Genomic DNA, 15,311 nt, shown 5'->3' with positions numbered 1-15,311 from the left:
CTGGCGCCTCTACTCGAGTGTGACATCAGATCTGTGGGGGGAAGGACACATTGCATCTGTCATCTTGTCTGGATTAAACCCAACATATTTCTTCTAGCTAAACTAGTGGTACATATTCTGAAGAGGCTAAATACAAGCAATATCTGTGCTGTACATGTTTATTTTATTTGAGTCATTTTACTTCTTGTAAATGGGTGTCGCAATACTGAAAAAAGTTAGTCTGGTTAAATGTATATATTTTTATAACACAGGTTATCAAGAGGGTCCTTTAAAGTTCTGTAAATTGCAGGTATGTCCTGTGCCCATTGCATATCGCACTGAATGTGACCTCACCTGAACTAATGACACTTTTACTCCAGTTTGCTGCCGATCATAAGATACACAGAAAACGGGATTTTAAAAACGGAAGGCAAAGCTACACACACATCACAGCACTATGACTACAACCCACAAGGTATCAAAAGTAATGTCATTATAAATAGTGTCGCATTTAAGTTTTGATACTTACGCTTCTGCTCACAATGAGACGATGCATTGAATAAAACAAGAATAAAAGAATGGCATTATTAGTTATAATATGTCTTATCACGTATACAGTGTTTTAAACTCTGCATAGGCTAGGCTAACCATCCACCTATAATTCATATTTTTTCCACCTTGGTATCCCATATTCAGTTCTCCCACCAAGCTAGCTATTACTGTAGAACCAAGATGCCCACTAGGTGAATAAGGCACATTTCACCCACCTGCTGGCTTAGGAGACATCAGGATAAGAGGAAGCTCTGCAACGACATCACTAAAACACAGAAGTTGAATATTAATTTCTGTATATTCTGCATGCTGTGATTGAAAAAGACTTTTTTTACTTTTAATAAGTTCGTTTTTTTCCTATTCCTTGTATTGCCTAGACATCCCCGATTTGATCATTGACAATTGGATTGTGGGGAGGGATGTGAGGTTGTTTATATAGCTCTGTGAAACTGTATTCTGGGCTCACTCTGCTAGAGAGGAGACTTGTGTATGCATACATTAAAATAGGTTAATTGTCTACAACTATTTTGTACTTTTTTGCATTTAGAAGTTCCATCTGTCCTAGCCGCAATATCTCGTAAAGAAATTGCCCCGACAATGCATAATATTTTTTGGTTCAGTTGGATATTCATAAGACACCAATGAAGAAGAATGTGTGTGCATGTATTCAGAAGGTCTCTCTTACCTCCCTGTAAGGCTCCCCAGCAGGCTGTGAATAGCAGGACAGACAGATTAGAGCTATTCTGCGTAGTATGGCACAGAGAGTAAAACCAACGGGTATAAGTCAGGAAGTGTAATAGTGTATAGCTGGACCTTACCCTCCGCTGGACAAAGACACGCTGACCTTCACTTTATAAGAGATAATGATACCCTGCATCTCCTTCTCACCACTTTGGCACCTGGGAAAACAAAGCAAGTATAGTCAAGCTTCCAGAGGAAGAGGATGGTATACAATCACACTCACGCAGAGGAGAACGGGACCGCACATGTTCTTACAGGGTGGTGGAGGCCAGGTTGGTGTCTCCGTCCTTCAGGCGTCCGTCCACAGCGATGCCCCGTTTCTCGGTGTTGTTGGCCAGCAGGGGGGTCATGGTGAATTCCTTCTCGAAGGTTGAGTTGGCGTTGATTGTTTCCCTACAGTGATGAGGAGTGTGACAGTTAGTGGAAAGTTGCAAACTAACAAAACTTATATGGATTAGAATTTGCTTGAATTTGGAATAAGTAAATGAAAATCAAAAGTTGCGTCAAAATAAAAGTATAACAATAGGATACAGTTAGATAACAGTTTTAAAGTGAGTGAGTTTTCGATCAATCACATTATTATGTGGCATGTAAATCGACGGTGTCCCCTGCCTGTAGCAGAACATGTGTTATGTTGGAAGCCTTACCCAAACTCCTCACTGCAGACGGCCTTAACGTAGTTGTCAGACGAGTACAGAACAACAGCGGTATTCTGCTCAACTAATTATAACACAAACCAAACAGTGTTCATGATTAGGATGGATCTGTACGACTACTACTTAACACAATTTCTCTGCCCCCCGGTCGTATTTTGCTTACATACCTGATATTTTGATCTTCTTCACAACCTTACTGCTGTCATTATTGATTTTTACTTTGATAGAGATCGGGTCTCCGTGGTAGTAGTTCTAAAAAAAATTAAATAAAGGTTCAAATTGAGATAATGCTTTCATGTAACATAACCATGTATCATGAATACGAGGGAAAACTTTAGTTTTTGTTTGTCCTACCTCTTTTCCCAGAGAGGCCGACAGCTGAAGTGGCGATGTGATTTCCGCCTTGGGGCCAGCGTTTGTGCTTGCGGGTGAAAACTGGATCTTACGGATCATCAGACGGCAGGTGTCCCTGAAGCGAGAACATAGCCATGAGGAGGAGAAAACTCAGTGTGAAGCCACCTTCCATCTGCGGCCTATGCTGACTTACTACAAAGCAGAAGATGAACGTTTGAAAACAGAGAACGCATTCTCACTTCTTCTCAATGACCTCATCGCCGTCATCAGCCGCATTGGCAATGTAGGCCTTGAGCTCAAAGTCAACACCGCACGCCTGCAAGAAGAACACAGAGAAAAAACATGTGATTTACACATCCAAGGAGAGAGAGAGAGAGTGTGGGGGGGACAGAGTGTGTGAGAGAGAAACAAGAGAGAAAGAGAGGGAAAGAAAGAGAGAGAGAGAGAGAGAGAGAGAGAGAGAGAGAGAGAGAGAGAGAGAGAGAGAGAGAGAGTGGGGAGAGCGGGGGGCAGAGTGTGAGAGAGAGAGAAACAAGACAAGAAGCGAGGAAGAGAAAGAGAGAAAGAGAGAACGAGAGGGAGAGAGAGAGGGAGCGAGAGAGAGATATGGAGAGCGAGAGAGAGATATGGAGAGAGAGAGAGAGAGAGAGAGAGAGAGAGAGAGAGGGAGAGAGGGAGGGAGCGAGAGAGAGAGAGAGAGAGAGAGAGAGAGAGAGAGGTGGGGGGTACTGTGTGAAAGAGGGAAACAACAGTTAAGTGTAAACATACCTTTCCGCTGTCGTTAGGTCCAGGCTGCAGAGCGACTGAGCATGGCAGATTGGTAGGCATCTATTACAGGCCGACAAGAAAAATTAGGGAACTTTCATGAAACATGAAAGTTTCATGAAAAAGTGAAGGGATTCAGTTATGAATTTTATTGATGAATCATTGAAATTGATTGCAATTAATCAAGCAAACATTTGTTCTTAATGTGATGAATTCCTACCTTAATAACAACAAAACAATTAATAATAATAAAGTAATAAAATGTAAGTGAAAATATGATTTGGTTTAATCCGAACAGGACAAGAAGAGAAATGTTGAGTTTCGTATAATTCCTTTTCTGTACCTCAAAAGCAAAGTGGTGAGCCTGCTCCCCAGCTTTCTTCAACAGAGCATCTTGCATGGGGGTTTTGGCAATGCCCCCTCCAAGGGCTGGGAAAACCTGCACGCGCCTCACCCAGATGTCTCTTCTGCAGGATAACCCAATTACGTCCAGGTCCTCACTGCCATAGCGGAAAGCGCAGGCGAGGTACACAAACACTATGAAGACAGTGGACGTGGGAGTTAGTGCTGCATAGATGGTCAGGTTAAATGTTTTATTTAGTTGTGTTTGCTACTGAAAAGGATTATAGAGGCCAGGGGAGATTGCGTTACCTTTTCTGCCATTGAGGTTTGCAGGGTCGACCTTCACCACCCCATCTACAAATGAGAGAAGATCAAATTTCATAATTCGAAACGATTTGTATCTTTTCAACAATCTTTTGAAATCCCATAATTTAAAGGATTGCTGAAATGTAGAAAATGCAACAAAATGCTAAAAGCGCAGATAAGCAAAACCTAAAAATTATATTTTTTACTCGTTCCCATATGATCAATTCTAATGTCTAAAGTTGACAATGCAGGCTTTTGGGTGTGCATATCATAATTATAACACCACACACAAACAGCTTAAATACACATAGCCAACTGTGCTTACATTTTCATGTAGGTACACAAAAGTGTATAATAACATAGATATCCTTTATAAAATCTCTTTGCTACTCACCAACAATGTCCACAGAGGTCACATGGTCCACAAAGTCTCTCCTCCCCAAGTAGAGGGTCAACTAGGTGGAAAATAGAGGAAAAACACCAGTTACTTCATAGAAATTCATAGGGGGAAATAAGTGTAATTTCAGTAGCTTCTTGAAGTGTTGTCCGAGAAGAAACTTACATCCCCATTGCCACTGGTCTTCTTGAAAACTCTGGTTTGAGAAGGGGAAAAGGCAAAGGACAGAATCTTGTTGATGACTCCAGAATAACACATTCACGCAATAACACATCCACACAATGCTGTTCAATCAATCAATACGTCAGTGACAAAATCCACCAATCCAAATCCGGTATTTTTCCACTTAAGGGGCATTTCAAGGCAAGAGGTTTACAGAATATGAGGACAGGCGATGACAAATAGAGTATCAATCATACAGGCCAATAGATAACAAGGACCTAAACACATCAGGAAAGGAAGGCTAACACAGGGAGGCTGACACTATATTGTGCAAAACGGTTTTAAACTTAAAAGTGAAACTGCTTTACATGATAGTGGAGCACTGATCAGGGTTCCTGTTAACCTTTGAGAGACCTAGAGGTCATAGTATATCACTAACATTAGCCAATTACAGCTCCCCGATCCCCTCCCCCCACAGCTCAACCACTACAAACCCTCGCTAGGTGAACCATGGGTTAATAAATAGGGCAACTGCTGGTGGCGATGGTGTAGTCCGGACAAGCAGGGCCCTAACTATCACAAAACGTCATGATCTCGATGTGAACATATCCTGTCCCCATTCGTACTGCTTCTTAGACTGACAGCTAACAAAGTGTTCTTTAGTCACTCATACTGTTTATGTACCATCCGTTTCCAGCTCTCACTCGATTTGGATGAGTAGAGTTTGACTATTCACATAAAGCGTCATATGACTATAATATAAGATGATATTTATTTCCACATCTTGTGCCTGGGCCTTATGCAGGTTCACCATCATCACACTCATCAGTGCTCTTTTAAGACGTTTCTTTCTCAATGCTCTCCCCTGCTTCTCACTCAAGGTGAAATCCACCCGATCTGTGGTATCAGGAAATATATATAGCTGATAAGCCCAAAGGCAGAGGTTAGACATGTTTATACTAAGACGTTACAGAGGAGAGGTTGTAACCCCCCCTGGCTTCTCAGTTATTATGGGATTTAGCCTAATCCCTCCTTCTATTTTTTTTTGGCAGTAGGCCTCCTACTTTTAGAGTTAACATATATGAGACTGTTTATGTAACTTTATTACAGATAGGTGTGGTGGTCAAGATTGTTCAAAGGGTTTAAATGGGCAGTAACCCCTGGTGTGTGACAGTTCATTGAACTTGGCAATTCAACTGTATTAAGGAATAACATTGAAACCAACGGAGACTGAGTGAGCTAGTCTCTCTGACACGATGTACAGAACCTCCATCCTTAAAGCTGTGATGCTCCAATCACAGAACTGTTCTGCTTCGTTAAACTTTCTTTCGCCCAAAGTAAATGTCAAAAATTAAGGCTTACCCCTGTGGTATTTAATCTATCATGGGACTAACCTGGTTAAATCTGATTATATATATATATATATATATATATATATATATTTTAATATAGCATGTATTTTAGTGCGTAACAAGTTTAAATGGTCGGAAGGCTGACTTACTTTGACATCTCGACAGGTTAGTTGAGGGTTCCTGCAAATGAGGCAAAAACAACATCAGACACAATAAGACATAAAAACATAAAACATTAATAGATCACATGTTTATTATAGTTGTTAAACTATTAAGATGAGGCCCACTAAATTCCCATGTGCCTACAAAATTTCCCAACAAACAATCTCTTGACTATTCAAACTATTACAACTATGAGTAACATTATTCATATTAACAATTCCTAATAACAATATCAATAATATAATTTACAATTCATAACTGTTTAGTTATTATTAATAATAATCATAATAGTAATATGTAAATATTCATGATTATTTAGTCCTAGCCCTCTAACCCTAACCCTATTACTAAATAATACATATGAATATACATGCGAATTTGTTTTTAATTGATTTAATCAATTAAAAACAGTCAAAGCCAGGATATCACTCAGGAGGCCCAGACCCCAGCTCTAATGTACAATCATGCAAACCTTTGGAAACATACCAAAATAAATCTAAACATTTCTGAGCACAACATGTACACAGGTTGACAGGCACACAGCAAAATCCTTATTCGGATCCAATACCCACCCAAAGGTGACCAGTTCATCTACTCACCTCAGGTTCCAGCTATGTGTGCTATGTATTCCGTGACAGTTGTCTCTGTGTGGTGCGTGTAAGGGTCCATCCTGCCTCTTATAGGCAGGTGGCCCATCCCTCCAGCTTACCAAGGCTTGTCATCCCAGGTTTCTATTTTAGATACAGTCCGATTAATCCATTAGTACGGTTGTTTTTGTTCAAAGGTATGTGTGAGTTAGTTACATGAGGGCATGGGATTTTCCTCTGCTTTCAAATTTGATCAACTATTGTGCATTGTTTTCAACAATTGCCATTGAATCAGAATAAGCTGTATGCTAATGTTATGTTGAGTTACATTGATTAGAAGCACAACATAGGTAAGATAAGTTATTTTACATTTACATTGATATGTAATTTTATACAACAAAGACAATTTACAAAACAGTTTTTACAGTTACATTTTGCAGTGTGTGCAGTGTGACTTTCTAGTATGATGTATCATATGTAGGCCTATAACATCTTGCTATGAGCCAAATAAGTTTTATAACTTTTAATATTTCACAAAAAGTCCTGTTGGGTCATGAATAGACGCACCCTGGGTTTTAAGATCAAGCTTTGTACTTAAGTCCAGTGCCAATAGTGCATACTTTTTCCTGGCGGGCACCCCCACACCCCCATGCAGTTTACCGTGGACATAAACTCACGGCAAATCCATAAGACGGATTTAAAGAACAACTCATCACCTCGACAGCTAAATTTAATTGATAACAATTAGTAGGGGACCAAGGTGAACGATTTGCAGATGATCTCTATTGCCTTGCTGGTCTTGAGGTAACCTCTCTACCAGGTGTTCACGAATTAAATTAAATGGATCTCTCTGTCATAAAGGGACATCTGCTTGGCTCTCCTAAAGGCCACTTTTTGGATGAACACTGTCTTCCCTGGAATGCCATTCTGCTGAATTTAACTGGCCTCACTGGAAGCACTGCATATTCGTTAGTTACATGTAAGGTTTTTTGTACCACAAAGGCTCGGTATCCCATGACTTGGAACATATGTTGAGTGGTATAGTTCAATTTGAGGTGCCAGCTTTTTAATTCCTGCATTTAATCTCTGAACAATGCTGTGATAGTACGTTTTAATTATTTTCTTGTTGTATTGTGTGAAGATTCATCAACTCTCACCTAAACAACTAATCCAGTCTATAATTTGTTTAATAAATTGTTTTTTCAAATATTATATCCATATAATAGTCATTGGCAGTGTGTCCTAGCAATGAACTTTGATGATGTACTAACTGCCATATTCAGTTCAAAGATTCCTTCAGAGATGTTTCCGTTTGTGGGTTGGTCTGTATCTGCGGATATCTCAGAGCTGAGGATTAGGTTTAGGACTGAGGTTCTTAAGTGTATGGGCTAGCCTCTTAGCAGAAAAGCCTCTTACAAGTCTGTGCGTCTCTTGCAGCTTGATGCTTGACTTCTTTAAGAAACTCTGAGCTGCTGTAACAGCTTCTTAAATAACACATGCACATAAGTACATACATGCAGGAAAACACACACACACACACACACACACACACACACACACACACACACACACACACACACACACACACACACACACACACACACACAACACTCAAAAGGGGTATTTTTACAAATGGCTTGGTATGTATATACTCTTCCCTATAAGGTTCTCAGATTGTAATGAACACACAAACACACACTCTCTCTACTTCTCTCGCTCGCACATACACACACACACACACACACACACACACACACACACACACACACACACTCACAAACTCCCCTCACTTCCTCTCTGTCTCTCACACAAATACACACACTCCCACCCCCATCTAAAGCATTATAGTTTTAAAGTTTCTTTGTTATCAATGCTGAGGTATTCAACAATTCATGGGGAATAATATATTTGATTCCCTCCTTAAAGTTGATAGACCATTTGACTCCAGTGGATGGCACACTAAGTTTGACCCTGGAGGTCACACTTTGTCAACCCATAATCCCCTTATAGATAATCTTGCCCCAATTTAGACCTAAACAACAGCCTGACAATACGGCTCCTTATAGCACATTGAACCATATGGTTCACCCTTATTTAAGGACATGGTGAACTTAAAGACTCCTCGATTAGTCCCCAAAAGGCACAATACTAGAGAAATGCTTCCTCCAGTACTACAATATTGATAAACATTGTGGCTAATCAAATAATCAATTACAAATCAAAGCTCATTTGACGTGAAATGCGTGAATGTGTATTATTTTGGCTTTCTGTGGCAAATCGTATTTCTTTACATCTATTTTTAAGTCTTTGTTGTGCTTACACTGTTCGGCAGTTGCCTGAGGTTAGAAGGAGCTTGCATAGCGTTGGCGCCCGGCGTAGTGTACTACTACTGACCATTCACTAATAAAAAAAAATCTACAGTGTATGCTAGGTAGGTCTACTCACAACATCACTTTGACACTACTGTGAGTTCGAAAATACTGCTGATAGTCAAGTTCCAGTAAGAATCTATTACTTCTTGATTATGTCGGTGGTTGGTTACAAATGGATCAACACAGTAACAATGTACAAACAAACAAAAAAACTAACGGAGAGCAAGTGGTTCCAAGCCAAATGGGATTTGCATCCTGCCGTTTGGAAAAGTAAATATCACTAACATGGCAAATATCAAATGAGCTACATGAGTAGTGAGTATGCTTGTGTGTTGTCAACAACTACAGATGTTGTATGTGTAGAGACCATTATGATAGTAGCCTATAGGCCTACGCAGATTCAAGCTTGACCACTAAATTATTTTATTCATGTTGTACAGTATGCAAATACGAATGCAAACTATTTCATGCATGCAAAACCCATGTGTGTGTGTTTATGTTGGTGTGCGTGTGTGTGAGTGTGTGTGTTTATGTGTGTGTGTGCTTGTGTGTGTTTGTGTGTGTGTGTCTGTGTGTCTATATGAGTGTGTGTGTGTGTATGTGTGTTTGTGTGTGTGTGTGTGTGTGTTTGTGCAGGATATGTTGGTCTATTTACATAGACGTTTGTAAGCCCACCCTACAACAAACGTCTGTGTCGTCCCACACCAGAACAAGGTCGGTACATAGACAATCATTACAAATGCATACACCCTGTATAAAAATTTGACCCCCCAATATTATAAATGCATTCTATTCGTTTTCTTCTTATGTTAAATTCAAGGGAAATTAGTTGAGAATGTTCAGAATATGTCTCTTTGTAACAGATCTCACCTAAAACACAATGAACTTGATCAAAGTACACAGTGCGACATGGAGCTGTTTAACTTAAGCCTGGCCCGCGTTTGGTTTAAAAGGGTATTATGAGTAGGGGGGCTTGTGCTTCTATCCGTTTGTTTTATCGAGTCGGGGCTTTGGGTGGTGGTTGAATTGTTGCTGACTCTTGAATAACAACAAGAGGACTCAGCCAATAAAGAAAGAATGAGACAAGGGGAGGGAGACGCGAGGGGTGTGGTGGAAGACCAAAATAAGCCCTGGAAAGTGAGCGATGATCATAACCATATGCAGGCTGTGTTTTTAATGGAGTCGGAGAGGGAGAGGGAGAGGGGAGGGGAGTTAGTGAGAGTGACAGAGGGTTGGGTAAAGCAGCAGACAGAGAGAGGGTTGCCATAGCTGTGTTTTCTATTTGAAATCTCAAGATGTAGAGATAAAATGAAAAGAAAGGCAATGAGTAAGAGAGACCGAAAGAAGTAGAGAGAGAAACGGAGATGTAGGGCAGGCTGAGGATTGAGGAAAATGTGGTCAAAGTAGGAGGGGGAGAGACAGAAAGGGAAAAGGAAGGCGTAAAAAACTAAAGAGGGGAATGGAGAATGTACCCTAGAGTATTTTTTCGACAGCGGCTGTCAAGTCGAGCCCCTCGCAAGAATTCTTCTATTTGGTCTTCCCTTTTTTTCCCCCCCTCCCCGTCCCACTTCCTTTTTGCTCTCACATCTGTAATGGCGAGTCACTTCCTCAGTCTTCCTCGGCTCCAATGGGCTCGTCCTCCACTTTTCCAAAGCCTCCCTCCTCTCTGACCACCTCCTGGACTGCAGCTGGAGACAGCGGCAGGCGCAGACGGCAGGACACTCCCCGCCGACAGACACACAAACCTCTCCCCGGACCAGGCCCCGGCCCCCCCCCCCCTCAGACACTCTGGTTTCAGCCGATTCCACCGTCCGCTGGAGGAGCCCGTCAGGAGCCCCAGAGGAGAACAGCAAACCAATTGTTTTTTAGATTTTTCCACTCTTCTCCTTCTTCTTCTTCTTCTTCGGGTCCTATTCCCTTATATGGCAGCAGAGCTGGGAAATCATTTGAATTAGTCTGGCTGCTGCTTGTGGAAGCACGGGAATCTCGCAACTGGTAAGTGTGTGTGTGTGTGTGTGTGTGTGTGTGTGTGTGTGTGTGTGTGTGTGTGTGTGTGTGTGTGTATGTTTGTCTCTGCCCGTCATATGTGCGCGCGTGTGTGGGCTCCATGTGTGCCAGATGATTTGTTTGTTTTGTCCCTCTGTATCCCTTCTTTCCTGTTGTGTTTGCATGCGGGGCTTGTGTTCTCGGGCCGAGGGGCGGTGCCTGTGTCTCTGGTCGGGCTGAAGGCAGTGGCCACGGCCCCAGGGGCAACACACAATGATTCTGGAACCACTGGATCATTTCTCCCTTCTTTTCTCTCTCTCTCCCTCTCTCTCCCTCCCACTCTCTGTCTCTGCCTCTGTTCGCTGTCGGGGGGTGTGATGCCGTGGGCCGTCTAGTCGAGCAACACATCCCAGGGTCTCCAGACAGCCGCCGGAGGGAAGCAGGTCAGTGAGGCGATCCTCAGGGGTGTTGTTGTCCACATCCAGGGGGTTATGGACGAGACAGGCGGGTCGTAAAACAAGCGGACACACACACGCGACGCTGACACATGGGAATGCTGTCCCCAAGGACATCTCCATGGCAACGGGACGCTTGACCCCGAAGGACCTCGCCGGGGCTCTGGAAGCGTGCTTCGCCGTCGGGTCAGCCACCACAAGGCGTCGGGTCGTCTTCATCGCTCCAGCTCATCCCGGCTCCGAGGACATGAAGGCCGATGGAAGCGTTTGTTTTGAGCACTAAAAGGGGAATACGGGAACGCCGGTGACTGGACGCACCTGAGAGCACTCTGATACGTTTCCCGTATGGGGGACGCCGAGGACCGCGTCCGTACCCTGTCCGCCCTTACTTTTTCCGGCTGTGACTTGTCGTGATAAACGCACACGCCCCCCCCCGGTTACCATGTCGACGACGGCGCCGTGGTTCCACCACGAAATCAGCCGCGTTCAGGCGGAGGAACTGCTGGCGCGCGCGGGTCGGGATGGCAGCTACCTGGTACGGGCCAGCGAATCGGTGGCCGGCGCCTACGCCTTGTGCCTGCTGTGAGTAGCATCAACACACACACGCACACACACACACACACATATGCGCACGCACACAGACACACAGGCTTTCGAGTATGTGCTTCGGACTTATCGCCTCTTTGATTGTTTTTCCCTTACGTACCACATCCTACACCTACTACGTGTAATAGTAGGTAAAAAACTATGTGTGTGTCATGTGATCGTAACTTTGTGGTTGTTCAGATGCTTTTAATGAAGGGCAGCCCATGCATCGATCCATCACTGAATTGTTCCGGAAGTCTGGAAGATTCTAGCGTGGCTCAGAGCTCCCTTTCTCCGAACCCCGACTTAAGTTTCTGACTCACTTCTTGTGAAACTCTTGAACTATTTAATTTTGGCATTCCCACTATGGAAAACTATTCACGAATGCGCGAGGATTGATGTTCTGAGCCACCTGTTTCTCTCAATGGATTCAGCAGCCCCACTCTGCTGCCATCGGCTAGTAGCAAGCAAGGAATGCTACGGCTATGTCGCACAGGACATCGTTCCCACCTTGACTCCCATTTTCCTGGGTGGTGTCGGTGGTCAAACAACCAAGTACCCTGTGTCCTTTGTTCTCCCTTTTTCGCTGGGGGGGGGCTTTTTTCCACCTTTTCCCCCTTTGCGTCTTTCAGTCGACGGTTCCCCTCTCCCGCGGCCCTCCCCCGTGGCCCCTGAAGGAGGGAGGAAGGCCCTGCGACCACACCGCTCTCCCCGCTCGCTGGCTGGCCCGCGTCAGGGCCCAACATTCCTGAAGGCTGAGCTTGCAACTCCCCCCCCATCCTGCCTCTTCCATATTTCTCCCACCTCAAGGCACATTGTCTCATTCTTTTCTATAGAAAAGCCTTATGTGCCTATCTCAACACTCTGTTTCTCCGTGCTGATCAGATCCTTGTAGTATATTTTTCTTTCTTTGTACTTTAAAATTTTCATCCTATTAGTTATTTCTCTTCCAACATGAGGTCAGTTGACAGTGGATTTGTTTGGATACATAGATAGGGGTTGGGCATCTTGCTCAAGGTAGCCCATAGGTGGATCGCAGATACTGAAGTTCGACATGGATCGGCTGGGACTCCAACACCCTAACCAACACGAGACCCTTCCTGCCCCTGTCTCCTATCTTCATCAGTGGGCTGAAAGGGACATCCTCACTGGTCTACAGCTCTTGGGAATGGGGTACTGTGGGTCATGTGTTGTTGAATACGTGCTAACACTAATGTCTCCACAGGAAATTCCACAAATCCATCATGCTTTCATAAGGTTTTTTTTTACCACAGTAGGAAATCTGCTTTTGATTTTATCCTTGAACTGTAGTACACTTTACCATGTTTGCATTGTAATCCCTTCTGAGGCAATTAGCCATCATACATCTGTTATTCAGATATTATGTTATCCAATATAAATTAGATTTACGGCCATTAAACATGCTTATTTTAGCTTAATATTGTTCTTATGATAATTATGGTTATTCATTGGAATTGGTTTTTGGTTTCATTGGTTCATGTATTTGCAGATTCCAACGTCATGTACACACCTACCGGATCCTTCCGGATGCTGAGGGTCTGCTGGCAGTGCAGGTGAGCAGGCCCCGCCCCTTTCACTAACCACCTTGTCTTCCTGCTTTGCTCCCAAATGGCACACAGTCAAAAACAACTAAGTGCACCATCACAGCTCGGGGGATTCACATTTGTGAGAAAGTTGGCCGCATGAGGCTGCAGTTTGTTATGGCCAGGGGTATGGAGCACAGGAAAGGTGTTGTTCTTTCCCCAGTTTCCTTGCTGTTCCCCTCATAGCTGCAGCAGTCATACGGTCAGAGTGCCATCCCTGCCGTACGACTGCATGCTTGGAGCTCATTTTGTGAGCTCATTCGCACAGAGGGGGATTGTGCAAAGATCTCATAGATTCCACCGCTGCCCACTAGCCCATTGGCCAATGAGTGTATTTGTGTGTTGTGTGTGTGTGTGTGTGTGTGTGTGTGTGCGTGTGTGTGTGTGTGTGTGTGTGTGTGTGTGTGTGTGTGTGTGTGTAAGAGAGAGAAAGACAGTGTATGTGTCTGTGTACTTTCCTTTTTTTATGTATGACATGTAATTGGCTGTTCTAGGATGTGGCGTAGTGAAAAACATTGTTATTGTTTACATGCCGGCCAAACAACTAACACACAGACGCCCTGTAATCTCAATAAGTATCAAAGTGGAGACAAATACACACACAGACAGACAGATGCACGCATACACAACACACACACACACACACACACACACACACACACACACACACACACACACACACACCCACACACACACACACACACACACAAAAACAAAACACCATGACTGAGCTAATGCTTTTGGAGTTGAATAGGCAGAAAACCCTTCAATAAAAGTTGTGTGTGTGTGTGTGTGTGTGTGTGTGTGTGTGTGTGTGTGTGTGTGTGTGTGTGTGTGTGTGTGTGTACGAGTGTCTTGTATTTGCGAACCTCTAGCATGGGGATCTTAGCCTTTTTCAGATATATAACCAGCCTCCTAGAAACTATATCACTCGTTCAGATGTTTTTCCACTGCCATGAGCAAAGCCTACAATCAACGTTTTCCCTCTCTGGATTTGCTTCGCTAGCACACAAAGACTTGACATTCGGGACACTGTGTTATTCCAAGAGGGCCATGGAGATATTTTGGGGTTACTTTGCCTTTCCACGTCTCTTATTCCCTTTCAGTTATTTGTAATTACTTTTCAAGAGTTCCTTGTGGCACAAGGAGAAGCATGATTCAAACGGATCCTGGCAACAGAATCGGGTGACACAGCCAGAGAACGGCTCCTTCAACTTGAACAAAGAAAACATAAAACTCATGACTCAAAAATATGAAACAGGGAAAAAATATTTAGTGCCCTCTGTCTGCCTGAACAATTTAGTGTATTCTGTTTGATTAAATACACATCTTACTACCTATGTGTATTTGTTTTTGGTTTGTTCTGTACTACTACATAAAGTTATACAGGAAGCAAACTCTGTTTCAGTCACTTAAAGGACACGTGTTTCTTTAACCAAACAAGGTTTCTTAGCTTAGTTTTGTCATGAGGGGAATAAGGTTTAACAGCCAGATGCAGTGTGATAGTTGCTGACGGATAAGGAAAATGCTTGAGGAGCGCCAGGGGTATTAGCGAATGAGTTAACAAATACAAAAATACAAAGTCGATTTTAACGGATCTGTATGTTTCTGCATTGGCCTGGATGCAGCTTGTATGTGCCATCTGAATACAAGTTGTGGACCTCATTACAGTGAAGGTGACGTTGACAGAATGGATGGGATATATGAAGGGCTGACAGTCCACAGTCCGAGAGTTGTGGTCAAACCAAAAAGTGGTTTTGCATCGGAAGGGTGGGGCTCAGTTTGTCCACTCTAGCTGACCTATGTGTGTGTGTGTTTGAGTGTGTTCTATATGTGAGTATGTGTTTGTATATATGCATACATATGGATCCTCATTGGAAGATCTTGGCTATTTAGGATGTGGTTGGTTGATGCGATGGATTTTGATGAACTCGAAAGCCTATACTTTAGGCAT

General features: G+C 43.2%; 2 protein-coding genes across 3 annotated transcripts in view; one reads left to right on the top strand and one right to left on the bottom strand.

The window, feature by feature from the left end:
• Positions 1–738: 738 nt before the first annotated feature.
• arr3b (arrestin 3b, retinal (X-arrestin)) lies at positions 739–11,387 on the bottom strand (the record flags this gene model as incomplete). The annotated part of the gene is made up of 16 exons (XM_079744900.1): positions 739–796; positions 1,217–1,240; positions 1,350–1,430; positions 1,528–1,665; positions 1,920–1,992; positions 2,096–2,180; positions 2,283–2,397; positions 2,522–2,598; positions 3,051–3,110; positions 3,391–3,584; positions 3,699–3,743; positions 4,090–4,150; positions 4,258–4,334; positions 5,756–5,786; positions 11,054–11,104; positions 11,259–11,387. 16 exons carry the CDS (start codon positions 11,385–11,387, stop codon positions 739–741), a joined length of 1,299 nt encoding a protein of 432 aa, XP_079601026.1.
• inppl1b (inositol polyphosphate phosphatase-like 1b) overlaps positions 10,356–15,311 on the top strand; it is a 22,017-nt gene continuing 17,061 nt past the window's right edge. The window contains exons 1-3 of one of the 2 annotated variants that reach the window (XM_079745146.1): positions 10,356–10,722; positions 11,109–11,750; positions 13,264–13,327. In XM_079745146.1, coding sequence (XP_079601272.1) covers positions 11,611–11,750; positions 13,264–13,327 — 204 coding nt within the window. In that variant the 5' untranslated portion in view covers positions 10,356–10,722; positions 11,109–11,610. Of the gene's footprint in view, positions 10,723–11,063; positions 11,751–13,263; positions 13,328–15,311 lie in introns of those variants that run through there. The other variant, XM_079745147.1, reaches the window with a different exon arrangement.

Source organism: Pollachius pollachius (assembly GCF_949987615.1).
Source record: "Pollachius pollachius genome assembly, chromosome: 10".
NCBI classification, from domain to species: domain Eukaryota; kingdom Metazoa; phylum Chordata; class Actinopteri; order Gadiformes; family Gadidae; genus Pollachius; species Pollachius pollachius.
This window is presented reverse-complemented; position numbering and strand designations above follow the sequence as displayed.